Source organism: Anser brachyrhynchus, assembly GCF_964034855.1.
Source record: "Anser brachyrhynchus genome assembly, chromosome: 5".
Taxonomy (NCBI): domain Eukaryota; kingdom Metazoa; phylum Chordata; class Aves; order Anseriformes; family Anatidae; genus Anser; species Anser brachyrhynchus.
The window spans coordinates 58,860,625-58,888,450 of NC_137699.1; the positions used below are offsets into that span (position 1 = coordinate 58,860,625).

Below are 27,826 nucleotides of genomic sequence, written 5' to 3' on the forward strand. Positions count from 1 at the left end.
CACTTTATTCTCTGTGAATGTTCCCAGCTGGTAAGCTTCTGTTTGTAGTAGAAACAGAAAAAAAAAGTTGTTTTTTTCATCACTGTCACTATTAAAAATGTTAGATAAAATCAGTTCCACGATAGTTACAGGGCAACTGCACCCCGTCTCTTTTCAGCTTAGTATTTCAATACAAACTTTTCTCTCTTCCTCTTTACCTTTCCTTTCTTGTGCTAATCCCCACTAGTTGATTATAATTAAACTGAATACGACTAATTTTGTTGGTATCTTTAGTTTCTTATAATGATTCCCATCATACCCACCAATGCAGACAAGATTTTGGTCCAATTCAGTTATGAGAGTAAAAGGAAAATGTAAGTCAGGAAAATACAAACACTACAGTCTCAAACATCTAATCCAATTCTTGGGAGAAGACATACAGCCATAACTTACTTTTATTAAATATACTTACAACACGGGCAGTAATGTCTGTCTTCAGTTGTAGTTCATGATCTTGCAGTGTCTTCAATTTTCTTTCTATATCAGCAGCAAGAGATTTTTCTTCTTCATTTTCCCTCTCTTTTTCCATTAGATATTTAATAGCAGAAAACTCTGCTGTCATCATATTCTGAATTGCTTCCCATCGCATCTTTTCAAATTGCATCATTTTCATGTCTACTAGAAGTGGCTGCTGGAGCTCTAACTGAATATGCTTTATGGCGTGGAATATATGCTCTACCTCATTCTGGATATCTTCCTTATTTACACACTGAAGACTAGAGATCAAGTTTTGAAGAAGCTGAATCAAGTCCTCAACATCTTTCTCCAGGCTCTTTATTTCTTGCCTCTTAGATTCTTTGAATGGTGTATCAAAAACCTCATTTTTGTTTATTTGATTTTCTACCTCCTGTGTTAAGTACAAAATTTGTTGAACTGTCTGAAGCAGTATTTGTGCAGATATAAGATTTTCAGCAGAAGAAGAGCTAGAACTATCATTTAGCTTACTAGCTTCTTTTCTTACAGTGGATGTCATAGTCCAGATTTCATTTAGCAACGAATGAAGATTATCCCATTCCCTAACAACATTATCAAAGTGTATTAGCTTCCCTTTAATTTTATTTTTAATCTTTAAAAATTGAGTTTGCAATTCATGCAATTCATCTAGCTGCTGTGAATCCCAGTTTAGACCTATGCATTCAAAGATTTCTTTGTACTTCATCATTTGTGACAAATTAGACTGAAAACATAATACTTTTTCTTTAAGTGCTTTGCATTTATTCTTCACTTCTTGTGTGGCACCTAGTAATTTATCTTCCAGGTTGACTTCACCACACTGTAGGTCATTAAGATCTTGTTGCAATGAAGTTATTCCTTCAGCAAACTCTCTGTAAACTGCTATTTTTTTTCCCACTTCATGACATTTATTCTGAATTTGCCTCTGTGTCTTCCTTGCTCTATTCTTCAGACTTCTTAATTGGTCAATCAAAAATAATTGCTCAGATAGGCTCAGTTCCCCAGCTGTGACCTGACTCTCTTTACAATGGGATGAGATAAGCCCATCTATCTCTTGTATGTCCTTTAAAATCTCCTTTAAAATGGCTTGTTGATCGACTAATTCTGACCATGTGCTGGTTTGGTTCATGTCAAGCCTGGCAAGTGTCTCAGCATTTCGAAGCTGACAGTGAACTTTTTCTATTTCTGCAGTAAGTCTTTGCCTCTCCTCCAGCTGGAGCTCTAGCTGCTGTAATCTTTGAACTGATTTTAAAACCAGAGCCTTGTATGAATTCTGTAATGCTTGTAGGAGGAAGGTCATATCAGAGATCTCCTCTGGCTTCAAGTTGGGAATGATGTGCTGGAGCTCTTTATCCATTGATTCAATCACAGGCTCTCTGTCTAGAACTTCAGTCCTCATAAGCTGACAATTTCTGATCTGTGATTTAACATCACTGGGGAAAAGTGCTGCTTTCTGATCAAGAGAGGACAGTGAATCTTTTACCCATGAAATATTTTCTTTCAGCTTGTTCATCATTTCTTGTTTCTTGAGAGCAGGACCAGTGACCTGAACATCCTCTTGAGGCGTTCGTTGCTCTGATAATGCTTCCAGTTTGCTCTGCAAATCATGTATACAGTTCTCCAAAGCCACCTTTTCTTGATCACTCCAAATTCTTTTCATTTGCAGTTCAATCCTTCTTTTTAACAGAGAAAGACCATGTTTAATATCCTGTAGCTCTGTGGTCCAAACTACAGGGTAATTGGCTTTTTCTCCAGCTGAGGAACGTAACTCTGTTTGTAAATATTGTTCTTGTATCAGCCTCTGAATATCCCGTGCTTTATTCATAAGTACGTTAAATTCATTGATTTCTGCCACCACTTGATCATGCTTCTTTTGCACTGTTTGTTCCATGTGTTGCCACCACTGCTCCAGTTGCCTCATTTGGCTTGCTGTTAACACTTTATCCATGCATGTTAAATGCTGCGATAAACTTTCTTGCTGAGCTTTCAGCTGGTTTAAAACATCTCTCTCTTTATGTAATGTCTGTACACATGCTTTAATTTTCTCCAGAAGAACTGTGTTATTCATAGGACCCCTGTCAAAATATGAACAGGTTTAAATAAACGACAATAACAAAAAAACACAACTTCTAAAACATGGACTGTACATACTTCAAGAGAATTTTATCACACAGAAAATGATTCACTCACTTTATTCACTTAATCATATATATTATCATTCTCTCACAAACATCCTAACAATCACTGCAATATGACTTTCAAGCTTTTCTGTAGTGTTAGCTATTTCTAGATATCTCTGCAGGTAAAGGTACATTCTAACGTATATTCTCTTAAACAGCCGTATGTACTAATACAGAATAGGCCATTTCCTATACATTTTTAAAAAAATCAGCAATAGTGTTAAGTCATCTCTAAGTGAATAAACATTTTATAGTAATTTCTGATTTACAATGAAAATGAAACTTAGAAGAAAAACTTCAAACATTCTCATTCATTCAGGATTAACCTGGAGGTGTGCACCTACCTCTCCTTTATCTCCAAGAGTATTCTGAAATTACCACCTAAAATACACTTAGCAGCTACATTTTTATTCAATTTTTTCCAATCAATTTGCCACAAATTAACAATTTCACAAATCATTTTAAAAGGTTTTCTAATTAATGTGATACATTATTGTGATAGATAGGCTAGCTCCATGTTTTGAAGTCTAATTTATAAAAGGTACTAAATATTTTGTGTGCATTGGTTACCTTTGGACTGGTACTGCAGTTATTTATTGCTACAGAATGCTGCATTCTTACTATCAAATATGCTGAATCATTGGAGTTATGACATATTTAACTTAGCAAAAAATTAGAATTGATGAGTCCTTAAAAAGAAACAGTGCTCCACTTTCATAGCTTATTCATCCTAAAGAAAAATTAATATTTCATATCTGACATATTTTTTCAAAAGTATTTTAATGCTGCATTCATGTAGGTATTTAGCACAGCAATCATTTCTTTGTATTGCCTAAAAAATAAAATGAGTAGATATTGCAACCACCACTAATACTTCTGTTAAAATGCTTTAGATGCAGTTTTAATACCACCTTACAAACCTATGAGAGTTCTGCTACCTAACATTAATGAGATGGGTAAAACACTGTAGGTCTCAGCATTATTGGAGCATGGTACGAAATTCAGCCTAGGCTACTTGCATCAGCACTATTAATTTAAGGATCATATTTGTTCTGCTACCTATTAACAGAACCCCTCAACTATACTTACATTTTTATGTTATCTTTTTCTGTTGACAAATTTTTCATCGAGGACTGAGCAGCAGAAAGGTTTTTCTGGTACTCGTTAACTAAAGAGTACTGTTGTTGCTTTACTGCCTTAACAGCATCTAGTTCTTGAAGCAGCCTGTCCCAGCAGGGCACCACAGGCTCTGGGGTTTGCAGCTCTGCACTGTTCGATCCTGTTGCATTGGGACATGCTTCTTGACTCAGACACAAAGATTTTGCTTTCCACGTTTCCAGTTCAGTCTGTAAATTCTACAATCAAGCCCACCACAGAAATAGGATTAAAATAGAATTTTAACCACTTTCAGCACAAAATACAGTTAGATACTGATACATCCACATACATATGCTTGCTTGGTCACATGTAAAGAGCACACATGCTTGTGCATGTTACAGAGGCACATATACAATCATAGGTGCACTATAATCACTAGTACAGTCTAAAAGAGCAGTACAAAAGATGGCATTCACATAGACATATCTGCATTAAGGCAGTGTTTGTAGATTACCTGTTATGCAAATTGTCTAACACAGAGTCAAACCTCAGTCAAGATAATATGCAACAATTTTGTGTTGTCTGAGTGAATCACACTTCTGTGAGTGTATCACTACGTTAACAATGAGGAATGGCTTTGCAATTTCCATACCTCCAGCTCTTTCAGTTGTTCATTTATGAGCACGATATCCAGTTCAGCCACTTCATTTTTCAGCTCATTGACCTTTTGTTCCTCCTCAAAATACTCTGTGTTTACTTGCACTCCAGGAAGTAGTTCCTTTTGGACAACCACTGCTGCACCTTCTTTCTGCAATGCAAAATAGTATTTTTATTCCTGAAGAATTTCTAAAACAGTAAGTTTTCTGACTGCAACACTTTGCCTCGTGTTTAAACCATGATTAAATCCTGCTGTTGCTTCCCCCACAGCCTCTGTGGATCACCCAGGACCCACAGGCTGGGCCCTCCATCACTACCCCAGAGTCATTCTGGCCTGCCAGCAATGTTCAGACAGTTGGGAAATCTCTGTTCATCACTGGGAGTTTGAAACTCTGACATCCCCACCTTTAAGTAACATCCTTCCTGTAGCCACCTCTGTTACTGATAACTCAAATTCACAGGTCTATCTTGTCTTGTCCCCCTCTGCCTCACACATTCATGGGCATTTAATCTCTCCTCAAACCCTGGTCAGCACCTGCATCAATATACTGCTGTGCCCCTCACTGGGACCATATATTTTACTTTTCTTCACGGGGCAACTCATGCATGAAGAAGCTTGGTTGGGACACAAAACCATTCCTGTGCCTGCTGTGAGTTCTATTTAGAATTAGAGGTAAGATGAGAGGCATTAGGGAGCCGTCTCTCAAATGGAGTGAGAAGAAATGGAAATGGGGCTCCAGAGCCATTCCCTGGCATTGCTATCAAGTCCCACAATGACAGAAGGACAAGCCACTGGGGGTATAGCCAAGTTTAACAGCCCATCAGCTGAGCTCAGGTTGCTGCCTAAGTGGATGCTCTTGGCTAGCCCCAGTTCAGATGCAAAACATAATCCTTTAAATCACCTTCAGCTATTGTAGAAAACAATATAAATAAAATTTCAAAGACTCATCTGGATCACGCAGCAATACCTTAAAAATCTTTCTGTATGCCCATTCCCCAGTAACTGTCTATGGTGTAAACTGTGATCTGTTCCAGGCATAGACTTCATGTGAGTGAATGCATACAAACAGAGATATGACTACAGTGTCAGCTTCTTCATGGTACCGACATATAAAATGAGCAATAATAAATACTTCTGTATTGATGCTTTAAATCTTGTTTTACCAGGAAGCAGCCAGCTGTCCCTGCTGCCATATCACTTCTTAGCTGTCACTGTCCTCTGTCTCTCTGCAGGTCATGAGTTATCCAGAAAGTACCTGCTTCCAGGTATGGGAAACACACAGCACATTGCAGACATTACCCAAACAGAATAATTCTAATTATTTGAATTCTTCTGGTTACTTTCAGTCAAAACTGAAGGAGTTCACTCATGAAATAGTCGAACAACTTTTCCATTTCTCTGTGTACACATTTGTAATAGTTGTATCAATTCAAATGTAAGATTTCATCTTAAGAGACTTTGAAGTGCCATAGAATCGAAGCAGAAAAACTCAGCTAGCTATTACAGAGTGAGGAAGAAATCCACTTTACCAGACCAAAGTATAAACACATCAAAACACATAAAAAAGTAAGTGTCCTGACACTCAGGAAAAAAGATGTCCTGCAGGTACAAACTCAGGGCTCCTCTGCTGACTTTTCACAGTGCAGGCCTGCAGGAACCTGTCAATACTGCCGCATATGCCAAACATGACTTTGGCTTCAGGCTAGGGTGTAGGCCACGGTATATATCCCTTTTTCTTATCCAGACATGCACACCTTCCTCAGGAAACCAGCAGAACCTACTTCCTCTCCCTTTGCAATGTCCAAAGGGACACAGAGGTAGATCAAAAACTGGCTGAATGGCCAGGCCCAGCAGGTGGTGGTTGGTGGTGCAAAAGCAAAATCTAGTTGGAGACCAGAAACGAGCAGAGTACCCCAGGGGTCAATACTGGGTCCAGTCCTGTTTAACATCTTCATTAAAAAGAGATCTGGACATACTGGAAACGTCTCTCCAATTGGAGGCAAAGATGATTAAGGGACTGGAGCACCTCTCCCATGAGGAGAGGCTGAGAGCTGTGACTTTTTAGACTACAAAAGGGGAGTCTTAGGGAGGATCTCATTAATGCCTATAAATACCTGAAGGGAGGATGCAGTGAAAATGGAGTGAGGCTCTTTTCAGTGGTGCCCAGTGGCAGGCCAAGAGGCAATGGGCACAAATAGGAAAACAGGATGTTCCATCTAAACGTCAGGAAGCAGGTCTTTATTGTGCAGGTGACAGAGCACTGGAACAGGTTGCCCAGGGAGGCTGTGGAGCTGCCATGCTTTGAGATCTTCAAAAGCCATCTGGACATGGTCCTGGGCAACCCGCTCTAGGTGGCCCTGCTTAAGAAGGGAAGTTGGACCAAATGATCTCTAGAGGTCCCTTCCAACCTCAACCATTCTATGATTCTGAATACAAACACTGCCATCCTCCCACAGATCACTTTGAGAAGTGCAAATCAGTCAATTTGTTGGGATTTCCAGTGACAGCAGAAGTGTGAGTCCTAGGTAAGACCTGCCAATGAACAGGTCTGCTACAAACCTGCCTATACATTTAACTATGAAGATTAGAACTGATTTCACCTTGAATTTAGGGATGTAGTCACCAAAGATCAGCAATCACAGAGCAGAGAGAATTCTCAGAAACGCCACTGGTGATGGAACAACTTTACTCTTAAAGGAGAATAGATTTAGTAATGTCATTTAGTAAAATACCTTATTATTCATGCAGCTTCAGGTAACTATTCTTTATTTTATTTAATTTATTTTCTTATGTTGGATCACCCTTGAATTTCAGTTTCCTGATTTCCCTTATGATGGCAAAGTCTATCACAGCTAACTACAGTAACATGGAAAGTTGTACTAATTAACGATTTAGAGAGAAACACTAGATATCATTAAATAAAGTCTGATTATGATGATTCTGAAAACCAATATTGTCCTTTTGAACAGAACCACTGAAAAAAAATGTATGGCGAGCACTTCAAAGAAAGTTCAAAACTACTGCGGACATAAAGCAGAACTCTATACAATAGGCTTGATTTTGATGTGACAGTAATTGCCTCTTCATTTATAACAGAACTTCAGCTGAAGCCCACACTGTAACAAAAATTCAGTGTCACTGACAAACGCAACTTGAAATACCAGAACATGGTTTACCTCACGTGCAGAAACTGGAGAGTTAGGTTCCAGACCCTCATTCCCAGTTGCTACAGATTTCAGGACTTCATTCTTCTGGCACAGACTTTGTTGAACCTTCTCCATGTCTTCTCTTTCGGATTGATTCTTGACATCATTAAGTTTCTCATTTTGCTGTAAAAAAAAAAAAAAAAAAAAAAGAAACAAGTAACCAAAAAGCCCTAATCAAACGTGCTGAGTAGTAATTACAGTGCTTGACATGGCAAAGTTACAAAGCCCACGATTATAGATAAATAACGAAAACCATAATTATATCACAAACTTATTGTGGGCAAGGTTATGGCAAAGGAAACCGTTTAGAAGAAGTAGTGCTATAATTTTGTTATAAGTTTTAGTAAAAATTGCAGATTGCAAGTGTTCTTCCTCTGACCTACACTGTTCACGCTTCATTATTCTAAGCATGGACTTTGAACTGTGTACCCCTGGATGCAGTCTTGAATGCATTTTTAAAAGGTTTAGCTTCCTCCTGAGGCTTCAATCTTGTACTTGCACTGTAGACAGAGTGCCTGCGGTTCGGCACCCAGCCAACTACCAGGCAGCATATTCATAGCCAAAATAAGGAATGGCAAATACTTACAGCAAGTCCATGATTGAGAGCACAGAACTAGTGACTTGTTCGTGCTGCAGGGATACCTGAGCTATTGGCTGCAAGTCAGATAAGATATGTACTGAAAGTAGTCCACTCATAACCCAGAATGAGATACTTTACCCTGATTCTCAGCAAGTTCATGAGTGCACACTGTGTTCTGTCTTGTCATGACTATGCTGTCTTCAATATCTCAGGGAGTTTGCTAAAACTAAATGTCTGAGAAGAGTCTGGCTCTGTCTTCTCTGTAACAACCCTTCAGAGAGATTATGATGGCAACTAGACCCCCAGATTAGCCTTGTATCTCCAGCAAGAACTCCCATACATCATGGCTCCAGCCCTTAACCACTGCTCCAGTTTGTCAAAATTGCACTTTTATCAGGGTGCATAAAACAGGACACAGCATTTCAGATGCAACCTCATACATGCAAAGTAAATATATAAGTAAGATATCTAAATAAATGAAAAAGATTCAAGGAAAATAACAGAATTCAAGCAAAATTGTTAAAAGGCATCACAAAATGCCCGGGTGATTTGGAATGCAATGTCCTCAGAAAACCACTTTGTGGCAGCCCACAGTAATGAAAAAAAAATCCTCCCTACACATTTTAAAGGTACATGAAAGGATTCAGACAGTTAATGCATACTAACTGTGTGTATACCACACATCAGGCAAAAATACCTCAGTGTAACTTGAGTATGTTTGTATAACTTTTATTATTAATTTATTGGTAGAATCATCACCATTACAACTAAACTGTACACATATATCCTCAAATTCAATCACTCACTGTCATTTCATGTCCACTTACTTCCACTGGACATGTTTCCTTTCTTGTTTCATCACTATCAATACCAACACCATCCTGATGTCTTTCTAGTTCTGCTTCACCACCCGGAACTGCACTGTCCAGAAGGTCTTCTTGGACTCTGTCACGTTTGTCCATACTTGGGCTCTCTTTATCACCCTCCTCCTAGTTTGAAAAGTACAAAATGTTCACAACTAGTAAAAATCACAGTCCAGAATCTATGCTTATCAAAGAACAACGTACTCCACATGCCTTTTACTTGTTCTTCAGTCTAGGTTAATGAATGGAGGTATCCCAAACCCACAGTCTCCTTGGGACAACCTGCTCAGATTTGTTTGCCAGATCAGGACCTTAAATCACTACAAAACAGTTTCAGGAGAAACCAAACAGGAGTTAAGTGTCCACGTGATTTTTAACACTGTCATAGTAGTTTCTCCTTAGACACATTTGGCAACCCTAAATATTAATCTTGCTCCTTCTCCAGAAATCTCTGTACAGGTGGATTCCACTCTGATATTTTGATGGTCATCTCTGCATGCAATTGCTGTTGCTGGATGATTATATCAATGAGGGAGTTCTCCAAACCATCCCTTCAACTTTGCACGTGTGAAGTTATTTATGGTGTAAATGGCCTGAGATGCCCTTAACATCACCAGTTCCAGGTTAGTGATCTCAATCACTCATTACATATGTTGTGCCTGCCTACAAATTTTGAGGAATTAAATGGGTGTTTCTCTTCAACAGACACACATATATATACACTGACATGAATTAAAATATATTTGTCAGGCACCTGAGCAGTTTGCCCAAATTCGTCCTTTCCTTGATGGATACCCTGTAATGGGCTGTTTGACAATACACTGCTTTCCTCCAAAAGTGGATCATTTTTCGTTTCTTTCTCTGACACATTCCCATTTACATCTTGACCCTAAGAGAAATAAAATAACATAAAACCTACTTGTGTGACTGTAAATATATTTTAATATCAAACCTCTAAATGGCAAAAAATTGAATATATGAAAACAAACAGGAAAAATATTGTTTTGTAGTCCTAAATATAAGTCTTACTGGTTTAAAAGAAGCTCTCAAAGTTCTGAAACTACTGCAAAAGAAAGGACTATGTTTTTTTTTGACAGAGGCCTATCTGTAACTTTCTTATCTACACACCTATTCCCTCCAAAGGACACCTGCTCTAATTACATTACTTGAGAACGTTAATAAACAATTTGTGCTTAAATTGAAAGTTGCAGTTTCCAATAGACTTATTAGAACAAGCTTAGGGAGTTCTTCTCCACACCTTTGAATTATACACATATACTTACAGAAGGCTTAATTTCAATGAAGTTAAAAAAGCAATGTAGGATGCAATATACAAAAGGCATTTGAGAGACAGATGTCTCTTTAACAAGTCTTCTACTGTCATTACTGTCAGAACTATACTCACATTATGCATTTCCAAACACTCCTTAAACTCTACTGTTGTGAAGCTCTCTTCTGTAGCAACAGGAGTATCAGAAGTGACCTGAATCTCTCTCTCTAGCATTGTATCTGTCTTATCCTCCATCTGTATTTCATCAGCAAGCTCATCTTTTAACTCAAGGGCTTCACTGAAAATATTTTCTTCCTTTTGCTTGACATTTTCAAGTCTTTCTTCCAGACTCCTATGTTCACTCTGAAGTGTTTCAATCTCATCCTTAATAAACTTCTGTCCTGGTGAAGAAGTGCTTTGTTTAACAGTTTCTGCTAAAACCAAAATCTTCTTTAACGTGTCTTCAAATCGACTAAGAGGTGCTTGTTGTTCCTTTAAACAGGAAGAAAACATTTTATTGAAACATGTCTTTACTCAATATACTTAATGCTAAGATCTAAAGTCAATCACGAAAATCATAAATATTTGCTGTGAACAACAAACTGTGCTGAGAAGTACATGAAGACCTATTTGCTGCAGAAAGTCAAATACTAACAGAGAGCACCTGAAGCTATATGCATTAAGACAACGATAATCAGGTAGCATTCTGTGAGGTGCACAGTGATCTTCCCAAGTTTGAAAAAGATAATTGCTTAATCGCTTCCTCTCCTATTTCCTATTACTTTTTTTTTTTTTTTTTTTTTTTTAAATTTGCTAGAAGTATAGCAAATTCTGGAGGAAGGGAAATTGCAGCAATCCATATCTGAGTTACAGTTTCAGCTTTCAGTAGCTCCCTATACTCACAGGTATAAGATTGTTCTCAGTTCTCCCAAACTGCAGGAAAATGCCTACCTATGCATTAAGGACACTTCTAAAAATTTGATAAAGTCTGTATGCTTGAGGTGAGGACACTTCTACCTTCAGTTCAATTAACAGCAAAGGTCCACTAAGTTCATTAAGAGTGGTTTCAGGCCTACAATTATCTTTATAAAAGGAACACAACATATACTTTATATAAGTGTTTCTTAGTTCTTCACTTTGACACAAGTAGCTCTTCTCTTATATATCTGATTATTTCTACAAGCCCCCAGGGCACAGACCCGGTTTCTCCATAATGCAAAACCTGCAACATACCTGTGATTTCAACTGCTTTTGCTCAGAGGATGGTTGTTCCATTGCTGGACTTCCACAATCAGCAAGCTTTTCAGAGAGAGTTTTTAGCTCAGTGCTCAAGCCTGTCACCATATCCTGAAACTGCTGGTGCTCTTGAACATGTCTTTCCAATGTCTGCACTCTGGTCTAGAAACCAAGGAGTAAAAGGGATTAGTCCACTGTTAACTCACACAAATATAACTTATCCACAGACTGACAGATCTTTTCCAGGACATCATCAGTGCAAAACACTTGCTTGTTTCCCATAAAGTATCCAGTTAACCACAGCTGCACAGATGTCTTCCCTTCTTCCCAGCATACCATGGACTTCACCATGAACAAAATCCTCATTCGTAGCAAGAAACAGAGGAGTTCACATTCTGTAAGAATATATTTGTAAAAGGGACGTTTCCCATCCGAAATGGTTGAAAAATTAGATGCAGAATACCACAATGGGTGCAAAGGCAGTTTACTGGTACTAAACTGGGTGGAACCAATAAAAAACAACATGCAAGAAAAGTAATTCATCCTTCCAAAAGGAAAAAAAAAAAATCCTGTGGCTTGGAGAACATAGGAACAAATGCTTCATATTAAAGCTATCTAAATCTGTTTATACAGTTGCAAATTTTTATTCTTCACACTTACCTCGCTCTAAACATTTAGTCTTCTGCAAAGCACATGGCAGTGAGAAATATGAACTTCTGGTGCTTTTTTTCACATGGTAGGGGGGAGAGAGAGATAGAGGAATTCCCATCCCTTTTACAAAGGAACTTTCACCACTCCTAGTTTTACCCATAAACTTGCCAGTTGAATGAGACTACAGGCAAACAGTGAGAACTGCAATCAAACAGACATTTTGCACGAACATTCTCATAAGAAAAGAGAGTGAGGTTCCAACCTGTAGCTGGCTGAGCAGATTTTCATGTTGGTGTTTTAATTCCAACCACGATTCCTCTGTGAAGTAGGGATTCTCAGTGCAACCCTGTAGGTGATCCTGGCTTTCCAATTCATTAAACTGGGAAGTTAATTCTTCTGCTTTCTGCAGGAGATGGGCATAGCTTGTCAACTGAGCTTGCTTCTCCTGCAAACCAGGCTGAAGGGCAAAACCCATCTCTTGTTGCTCTTTCTTCAGTTCATTCAGAGCCAGTCTCAGACTTTCTTTGCTTTGCTCATATTGCTCCCTGGTGAGCTGAAGTTGCTCTTGAGGGCTAAGAAAAAATATTGGTTTTAATAGTATTAAAAAATGTTGCATTCGTTACCTAAAAAAATGTCAAATTGTGAGCAAGTCAACAATTAGAACAAACACCAGCATGCTGAATACTTTTCTTTCGGTTTTAAATTAATGACCTGCTTTAGACTGGAATTTTCAAGGGGATGAAAATGAAAGACACTTAAGTTAGTTCTGCTGAACTGAACTTAAATGCAGGACAAGTGACTAACTCTCTCAGATACACCTTAAATCTCAACCTATAAACCTATAGTTTCTAGCATCTGAGATGTGATGCTAATGCATCAGAATGCTAATGTTTCAGAAATACAGTATGACTACAAATCTATTTCCCTGAAAAACTTCTTAAGACAGCCTCTGAAAGGGAATGTTCTGGAGTGAAACATTGATTTGGTATAAATGGGGGTGATGGGGGAGTGCTGGCGAGAGCCTTTCAAATATACAGAGAACAAAACCAGCATATGCAATATGGGTTGTGTTATCACAGTCCAGTGCCTGCTTCACTGATCTTGACATTAGATTTTGATTTGTTTGCTTTATAAACATGCCCGCTGATTCACTGAAGGTGAACAGGTTGCGTTTGTCCACAGGAAATATGCAACTATAATTAGTGAGACTAAAGGCCATTAAATAACATTTGTACGTTCACATTCAGTGATGAAGTTCCAATACTTTCCAGATGGAACTTAAATGCCAACATTTGAAAATATGATCCCACACAAACAAATCCAAATAAATACAGTCTGGTTATAATTCTATGAAGTACAGCAGGGAAAAGAGGAGAAAAGTAAAGCTTAAATCTCCTCAAGATTTGTATTTTTGGCAAATGACAAATAAAACATAGCCTCACACGTTAAGCACTCTTGCCATAAGCTCCCTATTCCAGCTTCACACTGCTGGATGCATCAGGTGTGGTGTATCACATCTGCTATTCACAGGTCTAATGCTGCAAGGTCCTGAGCATCTCTTCAGATGTGCTGAGCACCTCATTTCCTGTCTTCAACATGCTGTGAAGAGGGTGTTCTGCGTTCTGTTATGTTGGATCCAATGTAGCCAGTGCTCTTTCTTTCTGAACACCGCTTGTACTGCTTGCGTTGAGTGCTCAGTAATAAGAGAAGACAACTGAATATTCTCTGAAGTACTTATTTTTAATAATTCCTTCACTGGTCATTTTAAAAAAGTATACAGTAGGCCTACTCTAGCTTTCATTGATCCCAACAGCAAATTTCCCTGTGATTTTACTCAACTATGGTAACATTCAAGGACATTACAGCAGACAAACATCTTGAAACTGTCCTCATTTGCACAGTGAGAACTTTAGTTTATGTTTTCACCACACACCTGGAATCATCTGACATGTTTTAAATAATCAATTTGGCTACCAGACACAGTCATGACAATGCCACAGACACTAAAGTGCCTTTTCTGACCAACCTATGAACAGACCTTGACAGAGAGTAATTTGTGCCAGTGCCTCACCACCCTCACAGTAAAGAATTTCTTCCTTAAAAAACACGACAAAATTAATATGGAAAAAGCAGTTAGTTGCTTGCCTTCTCTAAGCCTAAATGCAATGGTTAATAGATGCATTTTAAATTTCCAAAGTACTCCCCTGAAAATAACTGCATAATATGAGAGGTCTGTACTTATCTTAATTAAAGAGAACAAAGCTGTGCACTCCATGGTGGCCTGACATATACAATTAGTGCCTGAGTTCAATTAGTTTCCAACCGCTATAACTGTCTTATCAGAGCTCATGATAGGACTGTCAGGGGTTTTTATTAGTATCTTGCATGACTGATGCATTTACACCACCTTGTAAGAGCCTGTTGTTCCTTTAGTATTCATTTCAGGTATAAGGTTACTTATACATAGAACGCTTGAAATTCACTGGTTCAGAAATCAACCAATTCTCAGTGGCTGAAAATTAATACCAGAGTTTTCAACGAAGGATCCACAAATGTGATGCTCAAAGCAGAGTTTATTTCATAACTTGAAGTTTATCATTGGCTTAAATTTTGTAAAGAGGCTTTTTCAAGTTAGAAATGTGAATGTGAAAGAGAACTTAAAAATAGCATTAACAAGTGTTTTAGCTCTGTAGCTATCTTCAGGAAATTAAAAAAAAAAAAAAAACGGAGGGCCATCACAGCAGTTAAATCAGTGCACCCTTGCTGCACAGTCTAAGAAAAACAAGAAGCACATACTTTCTTTCTTTTTTAAAAAAAAAAAAAAACAAGACTGGCAGAACTGCTTCAGTATCAAAAGGGAATCTGAGCCAAGCTGGGCAGACCTCATCAGCTGTCCTGCTACTCCCCTTACACATCTTGGCTAAACCTCATAAGACCGTTCCATCTGAACTGCAACCTGCTCCTCTAGAATACTAAAGCGCAAGTACTTTTGTAGGTGTCTTGTTCTGTCCCCAAAGAACAGAAATTCAACGCAACTGGTGCAGGAAGAAGAGAAGAAAATCAATATAGCAATTTGATCCATGCCACCCCTCGCCAAATTCCACATTACCTTCTATATTCAGTGGCTAACTGACAGGTGCTTTCCCACTGGTTCTTGAGCTCAGATATAGTCTGCTGAACCTCTGGCTTCTTAATTTTCTCGTTTCTCATTAACATTTCTCCTAGAGCTACCATGCTCTGTATTTTGACATCTCCTGCATTTTTGAGAGCTGTGATTTCCTGTATTAGACAAGAAGCAGAAGCAGTAACAGTACAAATAAAACTATTTTTGGTTACAGAATACAAGGTATTACCAATGAAATCTTTCATTCTTTGTACACCGCTGTTCAAGAAAAAAGATTTCTCCTTCCAACATATCACATAGCCAATATATAAACAGATAGATCATCTAATTTTAGAAACTTTGGGATAATGAAGCTGAGATTTAATAATTATTTTCCACTCGATAAGACAAAAGCACTATCGGGCTAACACAATAGAAGAATAGTTCCAAATCTTAAGAAAATATATTTGTCACAATATTACCCCTTCCACAGAAAGAAACATGTAAATCAGAGCAGCCTCATTTCTGGCTACGCTGTTAGGAAACCTCCTAACTCATTGGAGGGAGGAGACAGCAGAGAGGATGTAGGGGCCTGAGAGACGCACCCAGACAGTGGAGGAGCCCAGCCCTAGAGCACTGCAACACACTCAAGAATCCACACATTCTGTGGAGGCTCTCCAGGTGCCCCATCTATACTACTGACCTCCCCCTCCACCTCTGGAGTAGTTTGTGCTGGTAAAATGCATGGCCACAAGCACCCTTCCCTGGGCTATGAGTTCAGTATTGCTCCACCCAGAGGTGCAGCAGAAAATCTCCTCATATGTGCTTAATTAACTACGCAAAACAAGCAAACAAACAAACAAACAACAACAAAAAACAACAATCAAACATTTACCCCAGACACACACTGAACAAGCCACAAAACCACAAGCAATCGCAGTATCCTTCATAACATACAGACTCATCAAGCATTAGTCTGATAATGAGCGAGCTGTGAAGTGCAATAGGAATATATTTAACACAATACCTTTATCTGATTACTTCTTTCGTCTGGTGGCAACTCACTTTCCTGTGATCTCAGGCTATTAACGGCCTTCTCAAGCCTTTTGATCCAGCTAGACATATCCTGGGCAAGCTCTTCAAAATTTTGTCCTTCCACTGGAAGTCCCTGAGAATTCCCTGCCATTTCACTTACACTGGTCACTAGTGTATGATATCTACTGATCAGACCACTGGTTTCTGAAATGGTTCCATCTCCTGTCAGCCCAGCCTCCCTCAAGGAATTTGCTAGCTGAGCCAAGGAGTCAAATTCTTCTCTGAAAAACACAACAAATGAACAAACATCTACTTCTTGTAACAACATCGAACAATCTTCTTTAGGTAGAGCCCGAAGACAACGGTACCTTTGCATTAACAATGTTTTATACAAGTCTTCAAGTTTTGTCTCATCTTTTTTGATCTCTTGTAGTTTTTCCTCCTGAGTGATGAGCCATTCTTCTAAGACAGTGCTGCTTTCTTCAAGGCTAAAGAGAGAATAAACACAAGTGCAGCTCAAAATGAGAGGCATTGCATGAGTAAAACCTGCTGACAATAGTATTTTGCTGAAAAAGTAACCTAAATATCAAGCACATGATCAGACTTCTACTTAAAACTTAGCTTATGGATAGTTTTAAGTATCCTGGTTCATGTCACTGAAACACATAAACACGTGCTCCTAGGAAACACATAAGCATATGATCCTACGTAATACTGATTCTGCTATGAAGAGAAATGACACTTGAAACATACAACAAAACACTCACTGACCTTTATTAAAATATCACCTTTAATAAAAAGCAGGGTTGTTTGCTGTTCACTATGGCTGTTTAATAATGAATCATTTTATATCATTTGTGATTAAAATGCCAGAATTGACATTAGTTCCGTACCTACTGAGCTGCTGGAGAGATGCACCAACTTCCTTTTCCTGTTTCTGACATTTGGATATCAATCTCTGTAGTTCTGCTTCTTGATCTCTCACACGGCTGTTAAGCTGGTTAATGCTCGCTTTGGGCAAGTAATGCTTCACTTTATTCAATAAAGTCTTAACCTCTTGGATATCTCTGTCTTTGCCTTCGGAAGTTAAGAAGTGCTGAATAAGAGCACAAACACAACATGCATTTGTGAAATTTGATGCTGTGTAACAGAACAACACTGTCAGAATGGCCGAGCGGTCTAAGGCGCTGCGTTCAGGTCGCAGTCTCCTCTGGAGGCGTGGGTTCAAATCCCACTTCTGACAAGCAGCTATTTTGTCACTCAGAGGGTTGTGAGGCACTGGAAGAGGCTGCCCAGAGAAGCTGTGAATGCCCCATCCCTGGAGGCGTTCAAGGCCAGGTTGGATGGGGCTTTGGGCAACCGGATCTAGTGAAAGATGTCCTCCCTGCAGGGGTGTTGGACTAGGTGATCTTTAACGGTCCCCTCTGACCCAAACCATTCTATGACTCTATGATATTTAAGAGTTTTTGACCCATTATCTCCACCAACTTTTCTACAGCAATTCCAGTTTCTGGATATGAATGTATGTTAATTTATAGTTTGCTGATGCCTGCAAATGAAAAGTTGTTGTTTGCAAAATAAGGAGAAAGTAATGAAGACAATTTGATTTTTTTTTCTCTACAGCACAAAACCACAGAGAAACTGGCAAAGGCAGTGTTCAAATCTAGGACTGACATCGCTGTCTTCTGATAAACTGTGATTACTTCTTGCAGATGCTGTGGCCCTTCTATCTCTAGTCTGTTGATTCTATTTGAGTTAAGAGTGAAAATCTGGCTACAACTAAGTGAATGCAATTTTTTCACATTTGAATCCAGTGGGGGGTCGGAATTTCATTTTAATCTCTACACATTTGACTTTCTGCATATTTGCACACTGAAGTATGTGGTCAGGGTCCATTTACTTTTACTAACTACCATCCCATCTCTTACTTGCCCAAATATGCTCTGAACTTGAACACTGGTATTTAATTTTAACTCAGTTTTATTTTCATTCCACTTATTGTCCCAATGCTTTATGTTACATGAAATGCTCTTTCAGCCTCGAGTTACAAACTACAGTACATGAATTCACTCCCAAGAACAGTCTTCTGTATAAAAAAGTAAAATTTCAAGAAGAACCAGCTTTAGAGATCAGAACATTTTAATAGTTTACCTTTAGCCTCTGCTGTCTTTCTTCTAGCACCTGTTTTGTTTCTGAGGGTTCAAAGCAGTCCTTCAAAGACAGCTGAGTGCTGCTGAACCAGTCATTAAAATTCTTGCACTGACCTGGAAAAAGATACATTCCAATTTTCATTAATTGTATTCTGTAAAAGAAAATCCCTATTTAACATGAACATTTCAGACAATTTGTAATTACATTTATTTATTTATTTCAGTAAATAAGGCCTGGAATAGCGTATTACCAATTTTTCTCATTTCTACACACACACAAACACTATTCAAAAACCTATCTGAAGATGAGATTACCTTTGGGCCTACTTCTAAACTGGCACAATACTGTGGCTGCATAAAACAAAAAGGAATTAATAATGCTATTCATTCTCATATCTAAAATTATATAAAAATAATTGGAAAAAATGAAGAAGTTTGATTTTTTGTATTTTTTAAACTGTTTTTATATTAATTCCTGAATTATGTTTTATACTTCTTTTATCTGTTTTTAAAATGTAAAAATAAGAAACAAAATACTTTGGATTTAGATCAAGTGATTTGTTGGAAAAAAAAGCCATTTTTATCCAAATCTTTACCTTGTTTTTTAGCAATACATTTGTTTGTGATACTAAAACAAAAATCAATTAATTTCATGACAAAACTGATTAAGACGGTACTCACAAACCTAGAAAGCTATATAAATGTGAAATGTGTTTGCTTACGATTCAAAACACCAATGAAATGGTCTTGAAACACATCTTTCTTCTTATTAAACAAATCAGTGACACATTTAAGCTGCTTATTTAATTCATCCACATCAGGACAATCTGTCTCTTCTTGGAGTAATGTCACATGGTGTTTTTGTTGTAGAATTTTCTGATGTATCTCCTAAAATTAAAAAAAAAAAAAAAGACATCTGTTAAAAGGAAAAATCTGAAGTGCAAGTAGAAGTTTACTATACAGGGCTGCTTTAGTACCAGTCAGGGTTTTGTCCTGCTTATATGTCAAAATGATTTCTTACAAGAATATTGACATTAAGAAAGCAATCAATAGGTAGAAATAAGCACTCAACTCTCCTTAATCAGTGTGCATACAACTCTATGCATACGTAATCACCCATTCATATATATTTTGACATCACACAGGATAGATATGTGAAGGGCACAATAATACCTTATGTTTCAGTGAAGCTGGGAGAATTAATTAAAAAGTATTTCTTTCTTCCAGTACCTGTGATTTCACTTTCCCAAATATTAGCAGTCTGATACATTCGCTGCTCAATAGGAAATTTAAATTTTGACAGCTGTGAACCTCCAAGCACAAAGCAGCTCTTTCTTCACCTCTCCCCTGGTGTAGAGGATGGAAAGTTGGCTTAAATTGCCTACTGGGAGCTCTCCTTGCAGGCAGACTCAGGTGGCACAAAGACATCTGTATATTACCCAGTCTTGGCAGACACACAACCCGGTACCCCATCATCTTGGGTGGTATACTGTTGTTGTGCCTACCACTAACCACTTTCAGTAGCTGCAAAGATTAATTAACTACATATGATAACATCCATTGAAAACACGCTTTTCTTCTGGCAGCTTTAGGAAATATTCAAGTGAAGCTCTTTACTTCAGTTATTCTAGAAGCTTACTAAATGTACAGACACTTATGAAGACATGCCCAGGGTAGAAATAATTAACAAAATTATAAAAGATGCTTAATTTATGGTACACTACCTCTAATTTAGTAAAGATCTCTAAGGTGTCAGAAGGAGATAATGCTTTTAAAAGTGATTCAGTCATTCCAATCTGTGTCTTGGCCAGATCAAGGTCACCTTTTAGCTCTGCTGTATTCACAGCGAGTTCACTGGTAGGCCGCTTCATTGACAAAAGGTCTTTTATTAACTCCATCTTTTGCACAACAGATGACCTGATAACCTTAAAATTGGAAATAAACAAATGTCAGAAATTATATTGGATTGATTTCCTATCATGCTGTAGAACTGCATGACAGACGTAAAAAGCAATGAAATGATCTGAAGTCCAGACACTTCAATCACAGTTTATCCCATTTTTTTTCCTTCCCACTCCACAAACTGAAAGGTAATAATATTTAAGCCCTGCTTTTCTGAGGAAGAATGATCTGTTCATTTTCATTAGTGATGCCTTTACTAACGCTGCTTTACTAACAAATTTATTTGTCAGTCTACTATAGTGTCTGCTCTCAGCTGGATAAAAACCTTTCATGCCCTTCAGCCACCAGGGGGAAGAGAGTTCAAGCTCCTCTCTACAACACGCCTTCCTGCAGAGATCCCACTGGGGCAAGTTCCCCACACTGACCCCAAAACCAGGGAAGGAGAGCAGAGAGGTGGGAACTTTGGCTCAGGACTAGTCACTAAGGAGCAACATAGCCTTAACCTTATCCTTAAGTCTTCTGCAGATTTGCATGAGACAGCAACTCAATGGGATTGTGGCCACATGCTGAAAAACCGCCCTAGGTGGCTGAGGGTGTCTGGTGCTCCCCAGAAGCATAGCATGCACACCATGGGGTTCCTGAGTCTGTTTCTAAGCTATTTTGATCACTTTAATCAATCAAACTCTCTGAATTCAATGGTTGCTGAGGATAAACACACGAATAGCCAAACCAGGTCAAGCTCAAGGTGCATCTGACAGACACCGGGAGCAGAAGCTTGCAGAACTGGGATAGGATCAAGCAAGGTAGGCTCATGTGGTCTCAAACAGTGGAGAAAGACTTTGGTTTGTGAAGTTAACACAAAAAGATTAAGATTTCCTTGTGATATCCCAAAGGAAAACATCATATTAAACACCACTCTGTGTAAATAGCTACATACTACCAAGCTACGTTAAGCCACGTCCAGGTAAAGGTACAGTTTACAATAGACCAGCAGCACACTAAGTTGCTGGGATCCCCAAAGGGATGACAAAGTCCCTTTGTGCCTTGCTCTTTGTCGATAATGAAAGGCCAGACAGATATTGGCATCTTCAAGCAGGACTGCAAAACAGCTGGGTCAGGTCTGAGCCGTTATAAGGCACATGACAGAGGGAAGCCTTTGTGTTTAAAATGACAAGTTTGGTTCAAACAGCTTGAGAAAGACATCAAACGAAGTGCCAGTGCTAACAGCCAACAAAATATCTGCAATTATCTTTAGGTAGATTTAAGTCAAACAAAGAAATAATTGTGCAAAGATGATGCTAAAAGCAGGGCTTTAAGTCATGAGTACCAGCATCTTGACTGTAAAAGCTTCTTCCCACCTGTAGCTCCAGTGGAGGTTCATTACTGTTCAGAAGTTCTTCTATCTCGGCCACTGTGTTGTCAAATTTCTGGAGTTTCTGCTCTTGGACTCGTAAGCATGCCTAATAGTGAAAAAAACACATCTGTACCTATATTGCTTTCTCTCAAATTAAATTTCCATGCTTCTGTTGGCAAAAATATATTACTCCTTTTCTAATTCTTCATTTTGTCATATACAGCTCCCACAACCAGTCCATTTCCTGATTGTCATTCTAGCAATTTAGACAGACATTTTTGTCCTAGGGTCAGAAACATTCCAAGTTTCTCAGGCAAAAGCAGTAGTCAATGCATATCTAGCACAAATTTAACAATCTTAACTATTTTATTTCTACATTAACCCATGCAAAGTCGGAGGAAAATAATCTTTGTTTTGTATTTATTACTTCTTAAAAAGGTGTAACATATGTTAAAACATTCTCAGATATCATATACAAGTCAAAAATCAGCATCCTGATGATACACTTTGGTAGTGATGTGATAAAACACAACACTTCCTCTACATGCTTTTTTAAAGTAAATCCCTTTGTATATGAAGACCTCTACTCATCAGAATGGATTTTGGAACAAGCTGATAACATGACAGTAAAATACCAGCTTCAACTTATGAAAGAGGATACGTCAAGAACAGTCACGTTGTCTCAGATTCCCAAGTCAAGTTTCCAAATTTCCTCAGGACAAAATATTTCTTTGCAATCTCTACACAAGGAATCCTCAACACCCATTCACCCACTGCAGCCCTTAAAAGAGCTCCCATTTCCAGATTGGCAGCAGAGGAAAGCAGGACTTCTCTCATGTTATTTATACTGAAACTATCTCTAAATATACAGTCAAATAATTCATTACTCAGTTTTTTGTGATACTTTTCTTGTAAGCACATGCACCTGTGCTCTGCTGAGTGGTCACAAAGGACCCTGGGTTTCAACCCTATGTAATGTGATACATATTGCAGCAGTTGGGGTTGTAATTAACATTAACGTTATGTTTCAGGACCCAGATTAATGTTTCAGATTAATGAACCTAACCCTGACTCCCACTGGAAACTTTAATCACTTTACGAAAATACAAATACACTGAACTCAGTTTTCTCTCCCATTCCACTTTTACAGTAGCTCATGGGAAACAGTTTCTCTCTCCTTTACCCTTTCCCTCCCTCTCTTTTGTGAATTATTCCCTTGCATAAGAACAGCAAGGTAACTCTGTCCCAGTCAAAACCGCAAGCCACAACACCTCAGCACAGCCACCTCCAAGACAGCCTTTCCTGAGCACCACTAGAAAGGGATGTCAGGGGCATGGTCACATCACTGTGGGCCTCAGCAGTTTCTAGGTAACAAAATGACTTTTAAGATACAGTCACCAGCTAGTGCATTTTTAGTGTAGCCCTCAGGGACCTGAACTACCCCAAGTCAACTCTAACAATACAGTGGTAAAGAAAATAATAATGTGATAAAATATCCACCTCTACACGGCTCGTATACTACTGTTTCGCTGGGAAGATCTATATAAAAAGAACACATTGCCTTTCTATTGCTCTGCAAATTAAAACAAATGAACAAATAGGAGTGGCAGTAGTGCTGCAAATAAGCATAAGGAAAAACAGGGCATTTGTAGCATGTAAGCACTGAGAAAAAGCTGTCTGTATAATTTCAAGCTAGTGGATAGGGCATTTATTTATGTTTCAACCCCACTTAAGCTGGAAATTATTTCTGTTTAGTAGAGAATGGCTGTAACTACAACAGAGCAGTGCAGCTGTTTGATTATGGCCTTAGTCAGAAGTTAAAATATTCACCCCTGTATACGAGGTTCTTCAATGGCACAGAGCTAGTGCATGTATTTCTACACTCTACTTTACCCCTACTTGTACAGTTAATGCTGTAACCTGTGTGGAAGAGGCATGGGCAAGTCTTGCCCAGGCTTCACTGATGTCTGCCTGTGTGCAGCCCCTGGTGACCTGTAGCAGCCAGCCGCTACTATTAGGATCACATTAAGTTACACTGGGAAGCACACCAATACAAGGATCCCAGAAGCAAATAAGCCACATCTGCAAACTCTTCTTGAACTGTGTGCATTGCCCAGCCATTTCTGAGGCTCCACTATCTTCACTGACAGATAATTTCTAGCTAGAAAACTAATCATTAACCTATATACACTCTTTTCTTTCTTCTCTACGTACGAGGAAATATGTGCACCACTATATTTAGACTACAAGCTTTCCAGGCCTTCTCTTTGCTTTATGTTTGTACAGCACAAAGGGGTGAGGGCGCATTTGTAGCATAAAGCAGCATTTGTAGTGCTGCATTAATTTAAAATAATTTTGTATATCCACAGAGCCTGTATACACATATACACATCTCTATTTTTTAGTTTCCAAGACGTGTATCCCCTGCACATTATGCAATACCTTCAGTGAAACTGTCCAGGCAGATACAATTGCAAATGCTATGACTTCCTCAGCTTTTGCAGTGCTGATATTTCTTTGTGATGTGCATGCTTATAGTCAGAAGTCCGTACCACTATAACATGAGCTTAGGGTAAAGAATTTCCATTCAAATTACCTGTAACTGTGTAAGGTCCTCTTCAGTCAGACAATGGTCTTCGATGTTCTTAAGTTCTGCATTTGCCCAAGCGTCGATTGTGCCAGATAAATTAAGAAGTTTGTCCCACAGAGCCTGAGCTCTTCCCAAATTATCACAGTAGTTTTCAGTCTTTTCATTGATCTACCGAGAGATTTATATACAGAAAACACACACAGATTTCAAAAATGTTAAGTTATATTCTAAAAACAAAAGCAGCGTAATATAATCTGAGCGAGATGAAACCACCCCCATAAACAACAAGTGCAGCAAGGGAAAAAATCTCATGTGTCTTCACGGCAAACTGGTCATAGAGAAGATATTTAAATCCCTGCTACACATGTCGCTAAACACACCAATCACAACGGCAGCTTGCCAGTTTTAAGGCAGGTTTAGGAAGGAGCCTTGATCATTAATGTTTATCTACTTTCAGTAAATACCATCTAATCTCAGTACTGATGCACCGCTTATATCAACTATGGCAAACATTTCTCACCAACAGCACCAGCACTGTAATTCTCTCAATTGTCTCCAAAGTCTAAATACAGTGAAGTTATTATGGAAGCTTACAGATTCACGCAGAAAGCAAAATATTGCCTTTCTGCATCTCCCAGAATTACTTACTGTTAAGGGCGCCAATGATATAAACTACCTGACACATCAAAAGCATTACACCAATAGCCACTTGTAAACTTTGCTCTAGTAAACACTTGGATTTCTCTCTTAAGAATCTACCATATTGCACTTAATTTATTCCAAATATTACACATGAGTCAGAATCAATTACTATAATGCATAACAGATAAGACCACCCTGATAATTTGCTTTTTACGTACATCCAGCCATCTGTCCACAATAATGTTAGCCTCATTCTCAAACGGAGGCTCCTCAAAGCTTCTCATTTTATTGAGCTGGAATTGAAGGTTTTTGCAGATCTGATTTATTTTGTCTACATCTTCAGAGTGATCATGAAATTCCTCTTTTGCCTCTTCAATCTGTGAAAAAGACCAAGTGGATATTTACAAGCATGTTTACTTAAAACGGTTTCTTCAATAAAACATTGTGAAGTGATGTGCTATTCTTTTTAGTTTAGAGAAATAACAGCATTACACAAAATAATCATTTTAATGTAATATGATGAGACTAGGAATGTATCCTCTGCCATTATATCCCTGTCATGCTGATAGGAACAATTCCCTGTTAGAAATCTGTATTGTTCTGTTACTGGCTGAAAAACAGCTGAGTGGGAACTACGGACAATATACTTCTGACTACAAGATTCAAAACCACAGTTTGATTTAAAAATAATAATCACAAGACCCAAGGGGACTGTATATCCCCATACACAGTACCTCAGTTACAAAAACAAACAATGCACAATGTAATAAACTCTAAAAAAATATAACCTGGAGCTTTTGAGGTTTTGAACTACTTTTTTTTAAAAAAAAAAGCACTTAGATCCTACTTAAACATAGCCATTGTCAAATATGCTACTAACAGAAACAGAAATGTCCTTTTTTTCTATTTTCTAGTTTAGCGCTAGACTGCTTCTTTGTGCTTGTTTGCAACGTCAGTGTTTACAAACATGGAAGCGTACTGGAAATGAAACACTGACCTCTAGCGTTAAGCAATTTGATACTAAAAGCTCCCATTTCCCAGAGCCGACAAGTGTCTTCTCATACAGACACTGTCAACCGCTGAGATAAGGTGAGGGATGGCAGTTACAAACCAGAACAAGGCAGACAATCTTCTGTTACTATTATATATAATTATAAATAACAAATCATCGGTACTCCAGGACAAGTCTGTGCTATGCAGCTGCTCTTGGAGACTGCAATTCTGAGAGCAGTAGTTGCAAAACTCAGGGTGGGGTGGAGGGCAAATGATGCACGTGGACACCCATCCCATTGCCTGAGTATTACATTTATGCTCCTTAAATTTAACCATCCATGCACCAGTTGAGAACAAATGTTCCTGAATAGTATGGTTGATGCCTCATCAGATAGCCTAAAAATGGCATCTGAACAACTTGTCGCACAACCCAGCCAGGGAAGGTGAGAACTGTGCAGTAAAATGGCCACAACGGAAATGCTGTTGTTCCCTAATCCATTAGCTGTGGACACCTACGTCCAGTGGTTGTATTCATGTGGCTAAGAAGAATGTAGCTAGCAGTCAACTTTTTGTCTGACCAAGAGGTAACTTTTGAAAACGGGGGAGTGTTCAGCAGTACTTGCTCGTTCAGTCTCATCACCTAATGTATAAGCTACTGTAAATGTTTAACTGCTATCAAAGACAGCATGGAGTAGATGTAGTTTAGCGAGGCCAAACCTCTTATCCAGAAGGTCTGTCTTTTAGGTAGGATTTTAGCAGAGGAGAGGAGGGAAATATGTTACTATGGCTTCTAACTGCAGCACAGTTTGGTCAGCAGTCACAGTAACATCAGAGATTCATGTTGCAAACAGAGCCAGCTCAAGGAAGTACTGTATTGTCAGCCCACTCAAAACTGTTTTGGCCTCCAGAAGCCCACATTCCAGTGCAGTACCATGTTGGCAATCCCGCTGGCTCTAAGCAAGGTGGCAATGACACGCAGCAATGTACACACGTTCCAGCCCGGGAAGCATTAGAGTTGCATTAGATACTATTTTTGCTTGAAGTGGTACCATGTTTTAAACTATCCCTTTAGGAGTGAATGAATTTGCTGCTTTTGTATATTTGCAAACTACCTACTAGAAGAAGGAAGAAGGTTTCTAAATTGGTAGAAAATAAAGAACTACTCTAATGGGTTTGTCTGAAATAAGTCTTGCTGAGTTCAACGTGTGTTTTCGGTAGGACAGGATTTCATCTTATTTTGGTATTAGATCAAAACAGTTTTTCTATTTTAGATCAAAACCCCCGTAACAAGTCCTTGATTCACTAACTTAGACATGAACTTAAAACCAGAGGATGGACCCTAAACATAGTTTGGAAGCCAAAGTGAAAGCAAGGACTTCACATTTACCCTGAAGCTCAGGCACACAAGGTCAATCCTACACCTGACCACTTTTATATTTTTTTTTTAAACTTTTCATTAAGTTTCTTTTACTCACCTTTGTTATCAGTCTGTTCAAATTCTCCTTCCCCATGTAAGAATTTTGCTGTGAAAGGACAATCTCCAGTTTCTGGATGATGCTGGTCAGACTACTTTTGCAGCTTTGATACTGCTTCAGGAGCTCCAGAGCCCTTGCACACTGCTCCTGGCTATTAAAAAAAAAAAGAGATATACTATTTATTGGCTATGCATAAAGGAGCAGCCTAAGCTCCCTGTCCACTTCCTTCTCCTATATTCAGACACGTGGGGAGTTTGACTATTATGTTCGGAAGAAATTAAATAGGAGGGATAAATTACACTGGCACAAACTCTGTAACACCGTGTGACACCTGCTGTGGTAAATGGA

General features: G+C 38.6%; 1 protein-coding gene across 6 annotated transcripts in view; it reads right to left on the reverse strand.

Annotated features, from left to right (window-relative positions):
- Positions 1-27,826, reverse strand: part of SYNE2 (spectrin repeat containing nuclear envelope protein 2) — a 187,598-nt gene that overhangs the window by 103,303 nt on the left and 56,469 nt on the right. For 4 of the 6 annotated variants that reach the window (XR_013951889.1, XM_080593984.1, XM_080593982.1 and 1 more), the window contains exons 31-50: positions 27,479-27,629; positions 25,229-25,387; positions 24,375-24,536; positions 21,783-21,884; positions 20,247-20,447; positions 19,245-19,410; positions 18,524-18,636; positions 17,266-17,468; positions 16,741-16,860; positions 16,365-16,653; positions 15,344-15,513; positions 12,497-12,806; positions 11,581-11,745; positions 10,483-10,839; positions 9,832-9,966; positions 9,042-9,203; positions 7,605-7,757; positions 4,423-4,578; positions 3,762-4,027; positions 452-2,567 (exon numbers count right to left, since the gene is read on the reverse strand). Coding sequence is in view for 5 of the 6 variants with exons in the window: in XM_080593984.1 (XP_080450110.1) it covers positions 452-2,567; positions 3,762-4,027; positions 4,423-4,578; positions 7,605-7,757; positions 9,042-9,203; positions 9,832-9,966; positions 10,483-10,839; positions 11,581-11,745; positions 12,497-12,806; positions 15,344-15,513; positions 16,365-16,653; positions 16,741-16,860; positions 17,266-17,468; positions 18,524-18,636; positions 19,245-19,410; positions 20,247-20,447; positions 21,783-21,884; positions 24,375-24,536; positions 25,229-25,387; positions 27,479-27,629 (5,656 nt within the window). In the remaining variant the exon portion in view is untranslated. The remainder of the gene's footprint in view (positions 1-451; positions 2,568-3,761; positions 4,028-4,422; positions 4,579-7,604; positions 7,758-9,041; positions 9,204-9,831; positions 9,967-10,482; positions 10,840-11,580; positions 11,746-12,496; positions 12,807-15,343; positions 15,514-16,364; positions 16,654-16,740; positions 16,861-17,265; positions 17,469-18,523; positions 18,637-19,244; positions 19,411-20,246; positions 20,448-21,782; positions 21,885-24,374; positions 24,537-25,228; positions 25,388-27,478; positions 27,630-27,826) is intronic. The other 2 variants (XM_080593985.1, XM_080593986.1) reach the window with 1 other exon arrangement.